Source organism: Narcine bancroftii, chromosome 6 (genome assembly GCF_036971445.1).
Source record: "Narcine bancroftii isolate sNarBan1 chromosome 6, sNarBan1.hap1, whole genome shotgun sequence".
NCBI classification, from domain to species: Eukaryota; Metazoa; Chordata; class Chondrichthyes; order Torpediniformes; family Narcinidae; genus Narcine; species Narcine bancroftii.
Window position 1 is genome coordinate 183,592,979 of NC_091474.1, and position 15,847 is coordinate 183,608,825.

Sequence of the window (15,847 nt, forward strand, 5' to 3'; positions counted from 1 at the left end):
TGTGAAAGAGTGAAAATCTTCAAGATTTCTCAACACAGCAAATAGTATGGATAGTATCGTTTTGAAATTGTAGTAATTAACAACGTTTAAGATTCAGTTTATCGTTAAGTAGTCAAATGCACAAATATCTCTTTCTTGTTTTCCCTGCAAAGGCAAACAAAAAGTCCCCAATTAATCCGGCACAATTACTAAAACAAGAACAAGAAGCATAAGAGGGTCCCTTCTGAGACACTGAGCGGCCAGCGATCCTCTGATGCCATTGCCTCAAGCATCCTTGTAACCTACCCTGCTGCATAGCCTATGCTCAGCAATGAACCCAGGCTCAAGGTTCACTGCCATAAACTCTAGTTCCGAATCCCTGAAATATTAGAACTTAAGTCTTTTCAGGAGTCCTGTTTACATCGCACCCTCCTTAATCCTGAACCCAATTTGTGGTCTTCAAAAGCCAATCACAGTCAGTCTGCTGCTTGGCATGAAGCCTTCGCCTGCTAAACTTGAGCTTGCGCCTACCACTGCAGCCATATTTAGCTGTGTGCTCTAATGGAGCAACCCAATGTGGCTGCCAGATGTATTCCTATTCCACTGATCTGATCTGCTGCTTTGTTTTCATTCTCTTTTGGGTTCTCTTCTGAATTGCTCCTCTGACACAAGTGTGTGTGCATTAATCTTTTAATTACTGTCAGCAAGTCATCTAAATTGTAATGGAGAGGAACTGCCCTCATATATGCCAGACTTAAAATAATATGAATAGAACACCCATGTATCATAACATTATATTAAAGCTTTTTGAAGCATATAAAATGCCAGTCAAATGAGGAGTATATACAATTTGCAAAAAAGTTCAAAACAAAATATTAAATTCTAAAATAAATAATTTCTTTTTTTTCCCTTAAAGATGGCATGGATTGTATTAATGACTACTCAAGTCAGAAATACTATGTACTGTAAGAATAACAGATGCTTTGCAAAGTTCACAGTTCAAGTTATTGCCAGACTACATACATGATATCACATGCAATCCTGAGATTCATTTTCCTGCAGGCCAGGCAGAATCATTGGTAACTGTAAAGAAAGAAATGCAAACAAACTGCGCAAATACAGAAAGTAAATATTCAGTAATAAATAATACACAAAGAAAGCATCCTTGAATGAGACACTGACTGAATCTGCTGTTCAGGAGTATGGTGCCTGGGGGGGCAGCAACTTTTGCTGAACCTGGAGGTTCAAGTCCTGTGACACCTGTGCCTCCTTCCTGATGGCAGCAGTGAGAAGAGATCATGACCTGGGTGGTGTGGATCATTGTTGATTCCTACTGCTCCTAACATGTTCAATCTTTCCTGCAGTCCAGGCAACTTCCTTGTAAATATTCTCTGTGCTCTATCTTTCTTATTGATATCTTTCCTGTAGTTAGGTAACCAAAACTGCATATATCAAATTTTGCCTCACCAATGCCTTATACAATTTTACCATAAAATCCCAACTCCTATAATCAATACTTTGATTTATGAAGGCATATATGTCAAATGCTCTTTTTACAACCCTATCCACCTGTGAAGCCACTTTCAGGAATGATGTATCTGCATTCCCAGATCCCTCTGCTCTACCACACTCCTTAGTGCTCTACCATTTACCATGTTGATTTTGTCCTTCCAAAATGCAACACCTCACACTTGTCTGCATTAAATTCCATCTGCCATTTTTACAGCTGGTCCACAAGCTTTGAAAACCTTCTTTGCTGTCAACAACACCTCCAATCTGCAAACTTGCTGATCCAATTTACCACATTATCATCCAGATCATTGATACAGATGGCAAACAACAATAGTCCCAGCTCCAATCCATGAGGCACACCACTAGTCACAGGCCTCCAGTCTGAGAAGCAATCATCCACCACTTCTCTTTGGCTTCTCCCAACCAGCCATTGTCAAATTCAGTTTACTACTTCAGCATGAAAATCAATCATCTGAACCTTCCTGACTAACCTCCCACGTGGGACCCTGTCAGAAGCCATACTAAAGTTATTTAGACAACATTCATACCCTTTCCTTTTGAACCATAGAACACTACAACACTGCTGCAAAAGGCCCCTTTGGCCCTTCTAGTCTGTGCTGAACCTTTTTTCTCCTAATCCCACGGACATGACCATACCTCTCCCATCCATGTACCTGTACAAATTCTTCTTAAATGTTATAATTGAGCCTGCATTCACCACTTGAGATGGAACCTCATTCCACACTCCTACCACTCTCTGTGTGGAAGTTCCCCCTAAACTTTTCCCCTTTCACTCTTAACCCATGTTCTCTGGTTTGTGTCTCACCTATACTGAATGAAAAAAAACGATCTATATTTACTTGCCTTTCCCCCTCATATCTTTAAATACCTCTATCAAATGTCCCCTCATTCTTCTATGCTCCAGGGAATAAAGTCCTAACATCTTTAACCTTTCCTTGTAACTCAGTTTCTGAAGTCCGGGCAACATCCTAGTAAATCTTCTCTGCACTTTTTCTATCTTATTGATACCTTTCCTGCAATTATGTGACCAAAACTGCACACTATACTCCAAATTTGGCATTACCAATGTCCTATACAAATTTAAGATATCATCTGAGCTCCGAAACTCAATACTTTGATTTATAAAGGCCAATATGTCAAAAGCTCTCTTTACAAACCAATCCACTGTGACACCACTTTCAGGGAATTATGTATGTGCATTCTTAGGTCCTTCTGTTCTGCCAGACTCCTCAGTACCCGACCATTCATTGCGTCCTTCATCAACTTTCCTGGTAACTTCCTCAAAAACCTCCATAAGATTGGATAAACAAGACTACCATGCACAAAGCCATGTTGACTATCCCTAATCAGTCCATGGTGATTCAAATAATTGTATATCTGATCTCTTAGAACATCTTCCAATAATTTACCTACTACTGACAACAGGCTCACCAGCCTATAATTTCCAGGGTTACTTTTGAGCTTTTTTTTTTAACAACGGAACAATTTGAGCTACCTTCCATGTTCCATGTAGATGTTTTTGATGGTGGGGAGAGTTTTGCTTGTGATCTACTAGGCTGTGTACACTACCTTTCGCAGGGATTTCAGCTCAGTGGTATTGGTGTCCCCATACCAGGCCGTGACGCAATGGTCAGCACACTTTCCAATACACATCCGTAGAAGTTTGCCAAGGTTTCCATTGACATACCAAACCTCGCAAACTCCTGAGGAAATACAGAAATACTTTCTTCATGATGGCATTAGTACAATGATGGGTCTGAAATAGTGACTCTCAGAGCTATCCAGTCGCAGGTGTAAATCGAGTAGAGCAGGGGCATAAGTATGCAGCCCTGTGGTGCTCTGGTGTTGATGGAAATTGTGGAGGATATGTTCTTGCCAATCCACAATGATTGGAGTCTGGAGGTGAGGAAAGCAATGATCCATTTGCATAGTGCAGTACTGAGTCCCAGGTCCTGGAGTTTGTTGATTATCCCAGAGGGGGTGCTGGTGTGGAATGCCGAACTGTACATATATAAAAAAAAACACCCTGATTTGTGTAACTTCATTGTCAAGGTGTTCCAGGATTTCGTGTAGAACATTGAGATGGTATTCACTACAGACCAGTTGCTGTTTTAGGCAATTTGAAATGAACCCATGTGCATCATTTGCACTTCTAAATTTTGAATTTTTTCCACATATAAATAGTCTGCCCTTTTATTTGTTCTACCATATACTTGCAAACATTGTGTTTCATTTGCCACCTCTTTGCCCATTCTCCTAATCTAAAGCGCCTTTTACACAGCCTCTTCAAGACAGGAATATTGTGTGTTTATTGTGCCACGCTGTTCTGTGTAAAAGGTATGAACACAGAATGGGGTTCATTGTAGTCCTGCCTTTAAGCCAGATTGGAGGTATTCACAGCTCCAAATCTGCATCTGTATAAAAAGGTCAAGCTGTAACACAATACACTGACACCGTTACATTACACGTCATGCCTCTTTTGCTTCCGGAATGCCGGCATGCTTTGTAAAATGACACACTGGGGCAGCATTATGCTGAAGTTGTTTGGTTCAATGCAAAAAAGCAAAGCCAGCTTATTGACAGGTCTTCTTTACGGCAGTATTGTGGGATCTCTTGTAAAAAGAACTTGCATCTCTCTACAGCCTCTTCATTTCCTCATCACTACCTGCCCCTCCATATATCTTTGTATCATCTGCAAACTTAGCAAGAAAGCCATTTATTCCACAATCCAAATCATCAACATACAGCATAAAATAAAATGGCCCTCACACTGATCCCTGGGGAACAACAGAATAGGATTTCTTTATTCCCACTCTCTGATTCATACCGATCAGCAAATGCTATTCCAGTAACTCTTGATCCTCCAAAATCTTGAATCTTTTTAACTCAGTTTTTGTTAACAATTGATGCATCCAAAACTTTCAGGATGCCATGAACCTGCAAATGCTGGAAATTTGAAAAACAAAGTAATTCTTGAAACACTTTGCAAGTTACCAGAGAAACTGATTTAATGTTTTAAATTTTGAGACCTTTCATCAGATATGGGAAAAAGAAAAAAGAAGTTACTTTTCAGAGACAGTGAAAATGGCAGAGGAATTATAGAGTGTACAATTGAAAGTGGAGGAGATTAATTAAAATTGTCTCCTCTTCATTGTGGTCTCCTTCTTTTAGAGAAACTATCTGATGTAAGGAAATAGATGCTAGTATATGGTGAATGACAGTGACTCAAATTTTGAAAGTTGTATGCCTTCTTTCATTGGGTGTGCAGTATTTTTTGACTTCAGAAGCAGGACAGCTTGGATTCAATGTTCAAGATTCCTTTATTTCCATGTAATAGTAATGAACATGTAATATTACATAAAATTGCCTTCTTCCTGCCGCAAGAGTTGCTATTATTATTGTTACAGTAAGAGGGAAAGAGAAGCTTCAGAGTCGCTTCAGAGTCACTGAGTTCCCGTGGATTTTCCTCCAGTGCTCCTGCAGCCTCTGCAGGCACCCAAACTTCTGCTAAGATGTTTCTATACACATCAGAATTTTTTGGCTACTGCCACCAGCAGTTAAATAAGATAAGTGTGGTAATCCCTGTGTCAGTCAGACATGCCAAAGCCATAACACCCACACCATGTTTCACAGATAAGGTAGTATGATTTGGATCTTGGGCAGTTCCTTTATGCCTCCATGCTTTGCTCTTGCCATCACTCTGATCAGGGTTAATTTGGTCTCATCTGTCCACTAGACCTTTTTTTCCAGAATTCAGTAGGCTCTTTTAAATACTGTTTGGTAAACTGTAATCTGACCCTTCTGGTTCTGTGGCTATCTTGTGGTTTACATCTTGAAATGTAACCTCTGTATTTGTGTTCATGAAGTCTTCTGTGGACAGTGGTCATTGACACATCCATATGTGGCCCCAGAATAGTTTTTCTGATCTGTTGGACAAGTTTTGGGGATTTTTCTTCATTGCAATGCAAATTCTTCTGTCATCTGCAGTGGAGGACTTCTTTGGGACCAGTCCCTTTGTGATTACTGAGCTCATCAGTACACCTTTTCTTTTTAATGATGTTCCAATTGATTTTGGTAAAACTTTGGGCAATGTCTCTTATTCTTGGTTTTTTTTAGTCTCATAATGGCTTCTTTGACTTTTATTGGCACATCTCTGATTGTCATGTTGAAACCTGGCAACTTCATACTCCAAAGGTGATCAAAAGCTTAGAAGCAAGCCTAGCTCTCTTAAACCTGCACTATTGTAGTAATTAATCATACCTGAGCAACAAACACCTGTGAAGCCAAATGTCGCAAATATTCTGGTGCCCTAAAACGAGGGAACTATGTGTAAAAAGTGTTGGAATTACTAAATGGTCAAACCAAAATATATACAAATAACCTTTAATAACATCTGGAATGTGCACTTTAATCACATATGATCACAAATTTCAAACAGTGGAGAACAGGAGAAAATAAAGGAAAAATAAATGTGTCTGACCCAAACATTGTCCCAAACATATTATCCAGCTATTTATAATTCCTCCCAAAATTATTGTTGTCAGTGAATCCATAACTTTCTTGTTTATGTGCATAACAAAACATTGTATTTTGTCCAGGGCATTATTAACATGTCATCAGGATTATCAACAGACCCATTTCAGATTTCAGATTTATTTCATATTTGAAACTCTTTGATTAAGTATTTATTTGGTACATAACTGAGGATGATATAAATATGTTTTATTGATGGAAAATTATTTCTTCTGGTGCAGATAATTCTTTGTATATCTTAGTAAGATTTTAGAAGTTATCCAAATAGTTTAAAATTATATATTTTTTAACTGAAGTGGACAAAGCTATTCAATTCAAAACTGCTAATGTTACTGTAGGTCAAGTCCATATCAAAAAGGTTTTTAGTTTTAAAGCTGCTCATAACTATTTAAGAAATATATTTTTTGTATCCTTAAACTTCAAATGAATTGGAAAAATAAATTTCAGATAACTTTTTTTTCCCTCCAATTCATGAGTTTCAAGGCTATGGGAGAGAACGGGAAACCATAGACCTCATAAAAAGTCACAAAATGTATCAAAGGCAAAGCTTTGTAGATGATGGTGTCCTGGGTAAACTTGTACCTCTCACTTTGTTCGTTTTAGATTGGTCACAGTGTTTGAGCTACCGAAAGAAAATAGACACACACGCCGAGAGCACTTCAGTTTATACAAATCTTTATTATAAATTCTAAAGCTGGTATCAAACTACAATATGCAAGCCTTTCCCAGTTATACTTATCAATGCCCGGACAGGTCCCAACTGCTGAAGCGAGGCAACGACTGCATACTTGTAGTAGGTTGTTGCGGCGCCAGTAACAGCTTCTCCACTTCCCCCGACCGGGACGTTGGCTGGACTCTTGAAGTTCTGCTGAGAGATGTTGCCACCTCTCAGAGAGTCTTCCATTTCAGCAGCGGGACCATGGCTTATATTACCCAAAAATTGCTTACTCATAGCTTATCACTTCAAATAAATGGTTTATTTTGCGTCAAGGCTAGGCCTCTGACAGTCTGTGACCAAAACATTGCGTCAAGGTTAGGCCTCTGACAGTCTGTGACCAAAACAGGAAATGTTCTTGGTACACACATGTTCTTTTGTCAGATAACTTTATCTCTGGCCCCTCGGTGGAATTTAGCTTATGTCTGCTGATTCTAAAAAACAAGCAAAAGTAAAAGAACATGGTTTAAATCTGAAGCAAAAAGCATGGTTTAAATCCTCCAATACAGATGGAAATCTGAAAAAAATAACAATAACTGCAGGAAACACTGAATAGGTCAGGCACTGTCTGTGGCAAAAAACAAGAGTTAACATTTGAGATTGATGACCTTTCATCATAACTTAGAGGTTAGAGGACAGACAGTTTATGATAGTATTTTCAGAAAGAGAGGAAATGTGGACATGAGGGTAGGAAAACATAATAAAGGGGTAACTTTGTAATTGATTGACCAGCTTGAAAGATTAAATTACAAGCAGGGTTATAATGGAAGGCAAAAAGGAGAGGCAGTAAAGGAAATTAATTAAATTGGCTCAATAAAAAGTAGAATTGGCATCAGTAGAACTATTACCTGCATCTGCTCCAATGAAGTCACTGATAAAATTCTGAAGTTGTTGAAATGAAATAAAACAAAAATTTCTGCAAAATATTCAGCATGTCGGGCCGAAGTGACAAAATTAGATTAATGCACAGTGAATATTATAAAGTGTAGCTGGCAGGTGAAAATATGAGAAGACAGACAAAAGTCGAAATTAAGGTAAATTATAATGTTAAATATGGAGAGAATTTATTTTTAAAATTTAGACAGTACAGTAACAGGCCATTTCAGCCCACAAGTCCATGCCATCCAATTTACACCCAAGTAACCTTCACCCCCAATATGTTTTGGATGGTGAAAAGAAACTGGAGCCCTCAAGGAAAACCCACTCAGACATGCATCAACTCCTTACAGACAGCGTGGGATTTGAGTCCCTGTCCTGACTATGTCGACCATGCCACACTTAATACTTAATGCTCAACTGTACCAAGATTTGAAATTGAGGCAAAAATTCTTCAAAATTCACCTTCAATCTTTGTTATTTTTATGGACCTCATTATTGATAAATACACATACCTTTTTGCTACAATTTCCAAAGGTAGTATTTATTCCACTTCTTTTTCAATTCTATCAATTCCTACTAAAACATGATGTACACAGTCATTTAAGATTTTGATTAGAGTTTTCTATTTAACTGTTGATATTTGCACAGTTAAAATATTAGACAATTAGAATTAAGATGTTATTCTTCCAATATTTGTTAGTGTCCACAGTTTCTTAGTTTTATCTAATCCAAGTTTCCATTTTCACAATGGGATGTTTAAAGGTGATCATAACATCTGTAAAGTGTGAACTTAAAAAAGTAATAAAATTTCCAACATTCATAAATGCCAGTTCTGCAAGGAATTTGTTCTGCTGTGAAAAATACACTTTAAACCTGTGATGAGACGCTGCCAACACATTGCATGCAGAGGCCATCACCACCAATGTCCTATTGTGCATATGGCACAAAGTCTGGCAGGGAATATGTGCACAAGGCCTTTCCATTACTAGCTCAGTGTTTGTGGATCCAATGAAGGAACTTGGATAATTAAAGATCTTGGAATTTAGCTTGAGACTGTATTTTGGAGGAATTTTGTAAAGAAGTATCATAGTGGAGGGAAGAATTTCACTAAGAAGGAATTAGGAATACGCATATTGAATTGGGGCAGTGGGGTGAGAGAATCAGGAGTACTCTTGTGACTGGTCAGGGTGGTGGGTGTGGTTAGTGATGCTATTAAACCAGTGACCAGGAATATTAGTAGAAAGGATATTGTAGCAAGGGATATAAGGGACAAGCACAAATCTTAAAGGGGACCTACCTGTAGCAGGATAAATGTGCTGGATTTCATAGCAAAGACTGATCTTGTGGAGGCTAACTCTATACAAATGATCCACATATGTCACATGTTCCAATGCCTCCTTATGTACGCATATCACATACAAAGTAGACCTGAAGAAATTTAGCATTTTGTGTGATAACTGCATTTAACTGTTGGTTTCTGATTAATTTCTTTCTTGTTCAATAGCAGCTATTTTAGATCATTACACTTGTAAGCAGCATAATCTATTGTGTTCAATACAAGGCATCTTCAAATCAATGACTATATTTTCTTTCTCTCATTTTGTCCCCTTCCCCAAAGTATGCCATCTGGATGGTCCTCTGGGTCACATGGAATGTGTTTGTTATTTGCTTCTACTTGGAAGTTGGAGGCCTTGCAAAGGTAATTTACCACCCAATGTTTCAAAGCTGTTCACACTTGGTAATAATGGGAGCTATTAAATGCAATTTTTGATTTCTGTCAAACATTCTTTCTCCTGGGGTATTTCTAAAGATGATCATATCATTCTGAGTAGTTTATACAACTGTGCCTGGATGTGCTCTGTGCAGATTTTATTATGACAAGCAGTTATAAGATTTTGTAGGCCTGTTCCTGTATATGAGCCTGGAGGTGAACATTTGCCTTTAATGTCATTTGATGACTTGAATTCTCAATATCTCACTGTCATTCAATTGGAATTGTATGCATGCTCTTTCTTGACAGGGCAAAGGAATTCCTTTGGTTGCTCCATGTAAAGCTTCTATGTCATACTGGTAGATTAATGCTAGAGTAGGAACTGCCACAAGCAGTTGTGAGATATCGATGATGAAAACACAAGCCAGTACAAATGGGCAATGCAATTTTTCATTTAGTTCAAATGAGATGTTCATGAATAGATTGCAACATAAAGCAAGAAATTTGGAAAAAAAATCCACACAATTTAAATTTAGGTTCAGGGATATGATCTAGTGATGTGTTTTATGAAATTGATTGCCATAATGAAGACCATATTCTTTCAGACTGTGCATTTCTACTGGGGAGGTTAAGAATTTGATAAACTCACCCTGCTCCATACATTTCTTCTATTGCCAATAAAAAGAGTGCCCAAAAACTGAGGTCCTCCAATACTTCTGCAACTGGCAGAGTCATGGCTGATGACTGTGACTTAATACTAATTCAAAATGATTAAGCTGCAGTGGTCAATATTAAAGCTGATCGTTCACAGCATTTGGTTCTAAGACCTGCACATATAGACAAGTACAGCTCCAATGCAATCTATAAATTTGCTGATGTCGCCATCATGTGTGTTCCACTGACAATTGGAAATGATAAGTCAGAATACATGAGATCAAGAACCTGGTTGGGTGGTGTCAGGAGAGCAATCTTGCTCTCAATATTACCAACGTCAGGGAGCTTATTGGTGATTTGGGGAAATGGAGGCCAAGGAAGCATGCATCTGTCAACATTGATGAGATGGGGATGGAGAGGGTTGGAAACTTCAAGCTCCTGAACATCCATATTTCAGAAGACCTCTCCTGGTCTTAGCACATCAAATCAAGGGTATACTTACTATCGAAAGGACAGACAAGTGGGCAGAAGGTGTGGAGTGGCTATGTTGATGAGGAATGAAATTCAGTCCCTTGCAAGGAGTAACATAGAATCAAGAGCGGTAGAGTCAGTATGGATAGAGCTGAGAAATTGTAAGGGCAAAAAGACCCTAAAGAGAGTACCACATAATGAAAGCAAAGCAAAAGTATTACGAACTGGGAGAAAAAAACACATAAAATATTAGCCTGGCAACTTAAAACAGAACAAGCTAAAAGAACGATACTGGCATCAAGGGAAAAGGACAAACAAATTACATATAATCCAACAGAGATTAATGAAAATTTTAAGGAATTTTATGAACAATTGTATCAAACTGAGAACGAGGGGAAAGATGATAAAATAGAGGAATTTTTAGCTAAAATTGAACTGCCGAAATTGCAAGAAGAGGGACAAAACAAACTAATAAAACCATTTGAAATAGAGGAAGTACAGGATATATTAAAAAAAGCTGCCGAAAAATAAAACACCAGGAGAAGATGGATTTCCAATAGAATTTTATAAAACATTTAAAGAGTTATTAATTCCTCCTCTCCTGGAAGTAATGAACCAGAAAGAAGAAACATAAACCTTGCCAGATTCATGTAAGACAACAATAATTACAGTAATACCAAAGACAGGGAAGGATCCATTAACACCAGCATCATATAGACCAATACCTCTACGTAACTCAGACTATAAGATAATAGCAAAATTATTAGCAAACAGATTGGCTGATTATGTACCTAAAATAGTAAAAACAAGATCAAACTGGATTTATTAAGAAAAGACGAATGGCGGACAATGTCTGCAAACTTATTAATCTAATCCATGCAGTTCGAGGAAATAAGAAACCAACAGTGGCTGTTGCTCTAGATGCCGAAAAAGCCTTTGACAGAGTAGAGTGGAATTACTTATTTAAAGTATTAGAGAAGTTCAATCTACCAGAAAAATATATAAATTGGATTAAAGCATTATTAAGTAGGTCAACTAGACAGGGATGTCCACTATCCCCCTCATTGTTTACCTTAGCAATAGAACCTTTGGCAGAACTGATAAAAATAGAAAATAAAATAAAAGGGATAAAAATAAAGGAGGAGCATATAATCAGCTTATTTGCAGATGATATCATAGTATACCTAACAAAACCAAAGGTATCAGTAAAAGAATTACATACGAAATTAAAGGAATATGGAGAAATATTGGGGTACAAGATCAACGCAAATAAAAGTGAAGTGATGCCAATGAATAACGCAGACTATACAGAATTTTAAAAAGAATCACCATTTAAATGGCAGGCACAAGCAATCCAATACCTAGGGATCAGGTTAGATAATAACTTAAGCCACTTGTACAAACTAAATGATCAGCCACTAATAAAGAAATTGCAGGAAGACTTAGAACATTGGAAAGAATTACCGCTAATGTTGATAGGGAGGGTAAACTGCATTAAAATGAACGTGTTCCCAAGGATACAATACTTATTTCAAACATAAGGGTAGTGTTAGATAAATTAGCAGAGAGGTATAATCAAGGTGGTTTGCAGTTACCAACTTTTAGAAATTATTATAGAGCCGCACAATTAAAGTATTTATCAGATTTTTACCAGACAAGGGAAAAACCAAACTGGACTAAGATAGAACTAGATAAATTAGGGGAAAATGTACCAGAACATATACTTTATAAGTGGGATGAAAAGCTGGTACAATATTAAAACTCACCAGTACTACATCATTTACTTAATACATGTATCTTAGAAAGGAAAAAAATGAATGATCAAATACCAAAATTACTATTGACGCAAAATCCGCTCATCCCTTTAACAATAGACAACCTTTCCTTTAGAGAATGGGAGAGAAAAGAAATCAAAAGAATAGAAAATTGTTGTTTGGGAAATAATTTATTAACAATGTTTGCATATCATCAATTGAAAGCTTATTTAAAGGATAAATTTGGAAACAGCTTGAGATTACCTGAAGGAAGCAGCTTTGAATACATGATTACAGACACAATGATAATTAAAATATTTATAACCAATATGTCATTAAGCTGCAAGATAAGGAAAATGAAATAAACTATAAACCTAAGCAGAAGTGGGGAAAGGATCTAAAAAATGAAGTATGGGAAAAGTTATGTTCTGGAACTATGAAGAATACAATAAACACAAGGTTACGCATGATACAGTATAATTGGTTACACAAGGTATATATTACTCCTCAAAAATTAAAATAAATGGGATTCAACATTATAGGATAGATGTTTTCGCTGTAAGAAGGAAATGGGGACAACATTACATGCAACTTGGGCATGTACAAAAGTAAATACGTTTTGGAAAGAATTAAATCAGATACTAAATAAAATTACAAAAAATAACATAACCAAAAAATCCAGAGATATTTCTTTTAAGTAACATAAGAAGTAGTGAATTAGGCCTCAAATTGGATAAAATGCAAAAAAAAATTCATTATGATAGCCTTAGTGATAGCAAAAAATTGTATAATGTCAACTTGGAAAATGGAAGAGAGCATGAGTATACAGCAATGGTACATGGAAATGAATAAATGTATTCCATTGGGAAAAATAACATATAATTAAAAAAAATAAAGTCACAATGTTTGAACAAATTTGGGAACCAGACATGGAACATATCAGAGAGAGCTTGCCTATGACCTCCATCCCCTAAAATGAGAATGAAAATTATAAGACAAAACAACTAGATTCAGTGTGTAATAAATAGATGATGCATTTTTCCTGTTTATTTTCCTTTGTGTGATGATATTGTTTTATGGTTTTGTTGTATTGTATATGTTGAATGTTTATGGGTTTTGGAGGTGGGTGGGTAGAGGGGAGGGAGGGAGGGAAAGGGGAAAAAAGGGGTAGAAAAGACCACTGTGTAAATTTAATGAGAAATGTTTGAACATATTTTGCTTGATATGCTTCATAGTGTGAAAAATAAAAAAAATATTTAAAAAAAGTTATTTTGTCTGAAGGGCTCAGCCCAAAGCATTGGTTATGTAGCTTTAAATAAAGGACTATTTGACCTGCAAAAATAAAAGGGAGTTACCAAGAAATTGTAAGAACAAAAAGACCCTAAAGGGAGTTACCTAGAAATTGTAAGTACAAAAAGACCCTAAAGGGAGTTACCTAGAAATTGTAAGTACAAAAAGACCCTAAAGGGAGTTACCTGCAGAGCCTCAAATAGTAGCCTAAATATATAGGGTGCAAATTGAATCAAGAGTTAAAATTGGCATGTCGCAAAGGTAATACTACAGTTGTTATGGGGGATTTGAACATGGAGGTAGACTGGGAAAATCAAGTTGGTACTGGATCCCAAAAAAGGGAGTTTGTGGAGTACCTCCAACATGGATACTTAGAGCAGCTTATACTAGAGTTTACCAGGGAGAAGGCAATTCTGGATTTAGTGTTGTGTAATGAACCAGATTTGATAAGGGAACTCAAGGTAAAGGAGCCATTAGGAGGTAGTGACCATAATATGATGTTTTAATTTACAATTTGAGAAGGAGAAGGGAAAATCAGAAGTGTCAATATTACAGTTGAATAAAGGGGACTATGGAGCCATGAGGGAGGAGCTGGCCAAAGTTGACTGGAATGATACCCTAGCAGGGATGACAGTGGAACAACAATGGCAGGTATTTCTGGGAATAATACAGAAGTTGCAGGATTCATTTATTCCAAAGAGGAGGAAATATTCTAAGGGGAGTAAGGGGTGACAGAGGCTGAAAAGGGAAAGTCAAGGACAGTGTAAAAATAAAAGAGAAGAAGTAAAACATCGCAAAGATGAGCAAGAAACTGGAAGATTGGGAAACTTTTAAAGAGCAACAGAAGATAATTTAAAAGGCAACACGGGGAGAAAAGATGAGGTACAAAGGTAAACTAGCTAAGAACATAAAGGACCAGGAAAGTAAAAGCTTCTTTAGGTATGTGAAGAGGAAAAAAATAGTTAAATTCAAAGTTAAGTCCTTGAAGACAGAAGAGTTGAACAGGTACTTTGGATCTGTCTTCACTAGGGAAGACACAAACAATGTCTCAGATGTAATTGTGGACAGAGGACCAAGGGTAATGGAGGCAGAAAATGGCATTGGGTAGACTGATGGGATTGAAGGCTGGATCCCAGTGTACTTTTGTAACAACTGATTTTTTGCATGAAAGTGTAGAGGGTCCTTCTGTGGTGTCAGACCAATGATTAACAAGGGGAAGTTCAAAAGCAAGATAGCCATTGGGGAAAAAAAACTGCTCTTGAACTTGTTTTTTTTTAATTATCCATCTTTTGAGTTCATTATATATTTTTAACTTAATGTATACTATTGGAGTTGTTTATCTTCATGAAGTACCTGTTCAGCTGCAGCTATTAAGAATTTTGGGGCACACTTACATTGTACAATGTATATGACACTAGGTTGGTAATGATACTCTTGACCACTAGAGAAAGTCAGAGGTGAATGTTGCAGTTTGGGTTAGATGAAGAAAATCGTTGCACCACGAGGTTGTGAGTTGTTAACAAATATTTTTAATATCAAAAGAACCCAAGTTTCTTTATTACTTAAAGTAAACATCACATGTTACCAGGAGTGTGCATTAATAGGTATTAGTAGAAAACATGGGAAGTGTGAAGGCTCCTGACACTGTGAATTGGTCTGGGAACGTCGACCATGAATGGCAGTTGTTCAAGCAATGAATCACACTGTATCTGCAAGCCATTGGACTCAATAGCAAACCAATGCACAGAAGATTGCATTACTACTTACCGTGGTTGGACCTCAAGCAATGGAAATTTTCAATACATTTGTCTTTGCCGAGGCAGATGACCAGGGCAAGTTCGACTAGGTTATCTAGATACTTGATGAACGCTGCTCGCCAAAGAAAAATAAAACGTTCAAGATGTATGTGTTTCGTACTTGCACACAGATCCGGGCAGAGAGCTTTGATACTTTCTTAACAGACTCGAACATGCAATTTTGGATCGCTGCAAGATTCAGTTGATCTGTGATCAAATTGTGTTTGGAATTATTGATAAGAAAGTAAGAGAGAGGTCACTACGAGAGACAGAACTTACCTTAGCTGGAGATGTGATGATATACCACACCAGTGAATTAGTTCTTCAACACGCGTAAAAGTTCAGTGAGAGTGCAAAAATGGTTAAAATGAAGACATAGCCATAACCACAGTGTCTGGATGCACATATAAACAGAGAATGAGATACAGGAAACAACAAAAAGATGGAGAGACATTCAATTGTAAATGATGTGGCACTCAACATGAACCAAAACAATGCCCAGCCTATGGAAAAGTCTGTAATAAGTGCAAAA

General features: G+C 37.2%; 1 protein-coding gene across 3 annotated transcripts in view; it reads left to right on the plus strand.

The window, feature by feature from the left end:
• The window catches only part of nkain2 (sodium/potassium transporting ATPase interacting 2), a 544,966-nt gene that overhangs the window by 211,802 nt on the left and 317,317 nt on the right, over positions 1–15,847 (plus strand). For all 3 annotated transcript variants that reach the window (XM_069886894.1, XM_069886895.1, XM_069886897.1), the window contains exon 3: positions 9,258–9,338. In XM_069886894.1, the coding sequence (XP_069742995.1) occupies positions 9,258–9,338 (81 nt within the window). The remainder of the gene's footprint in view (positions 1–9,257; positions 9,339–15,847) is intronic.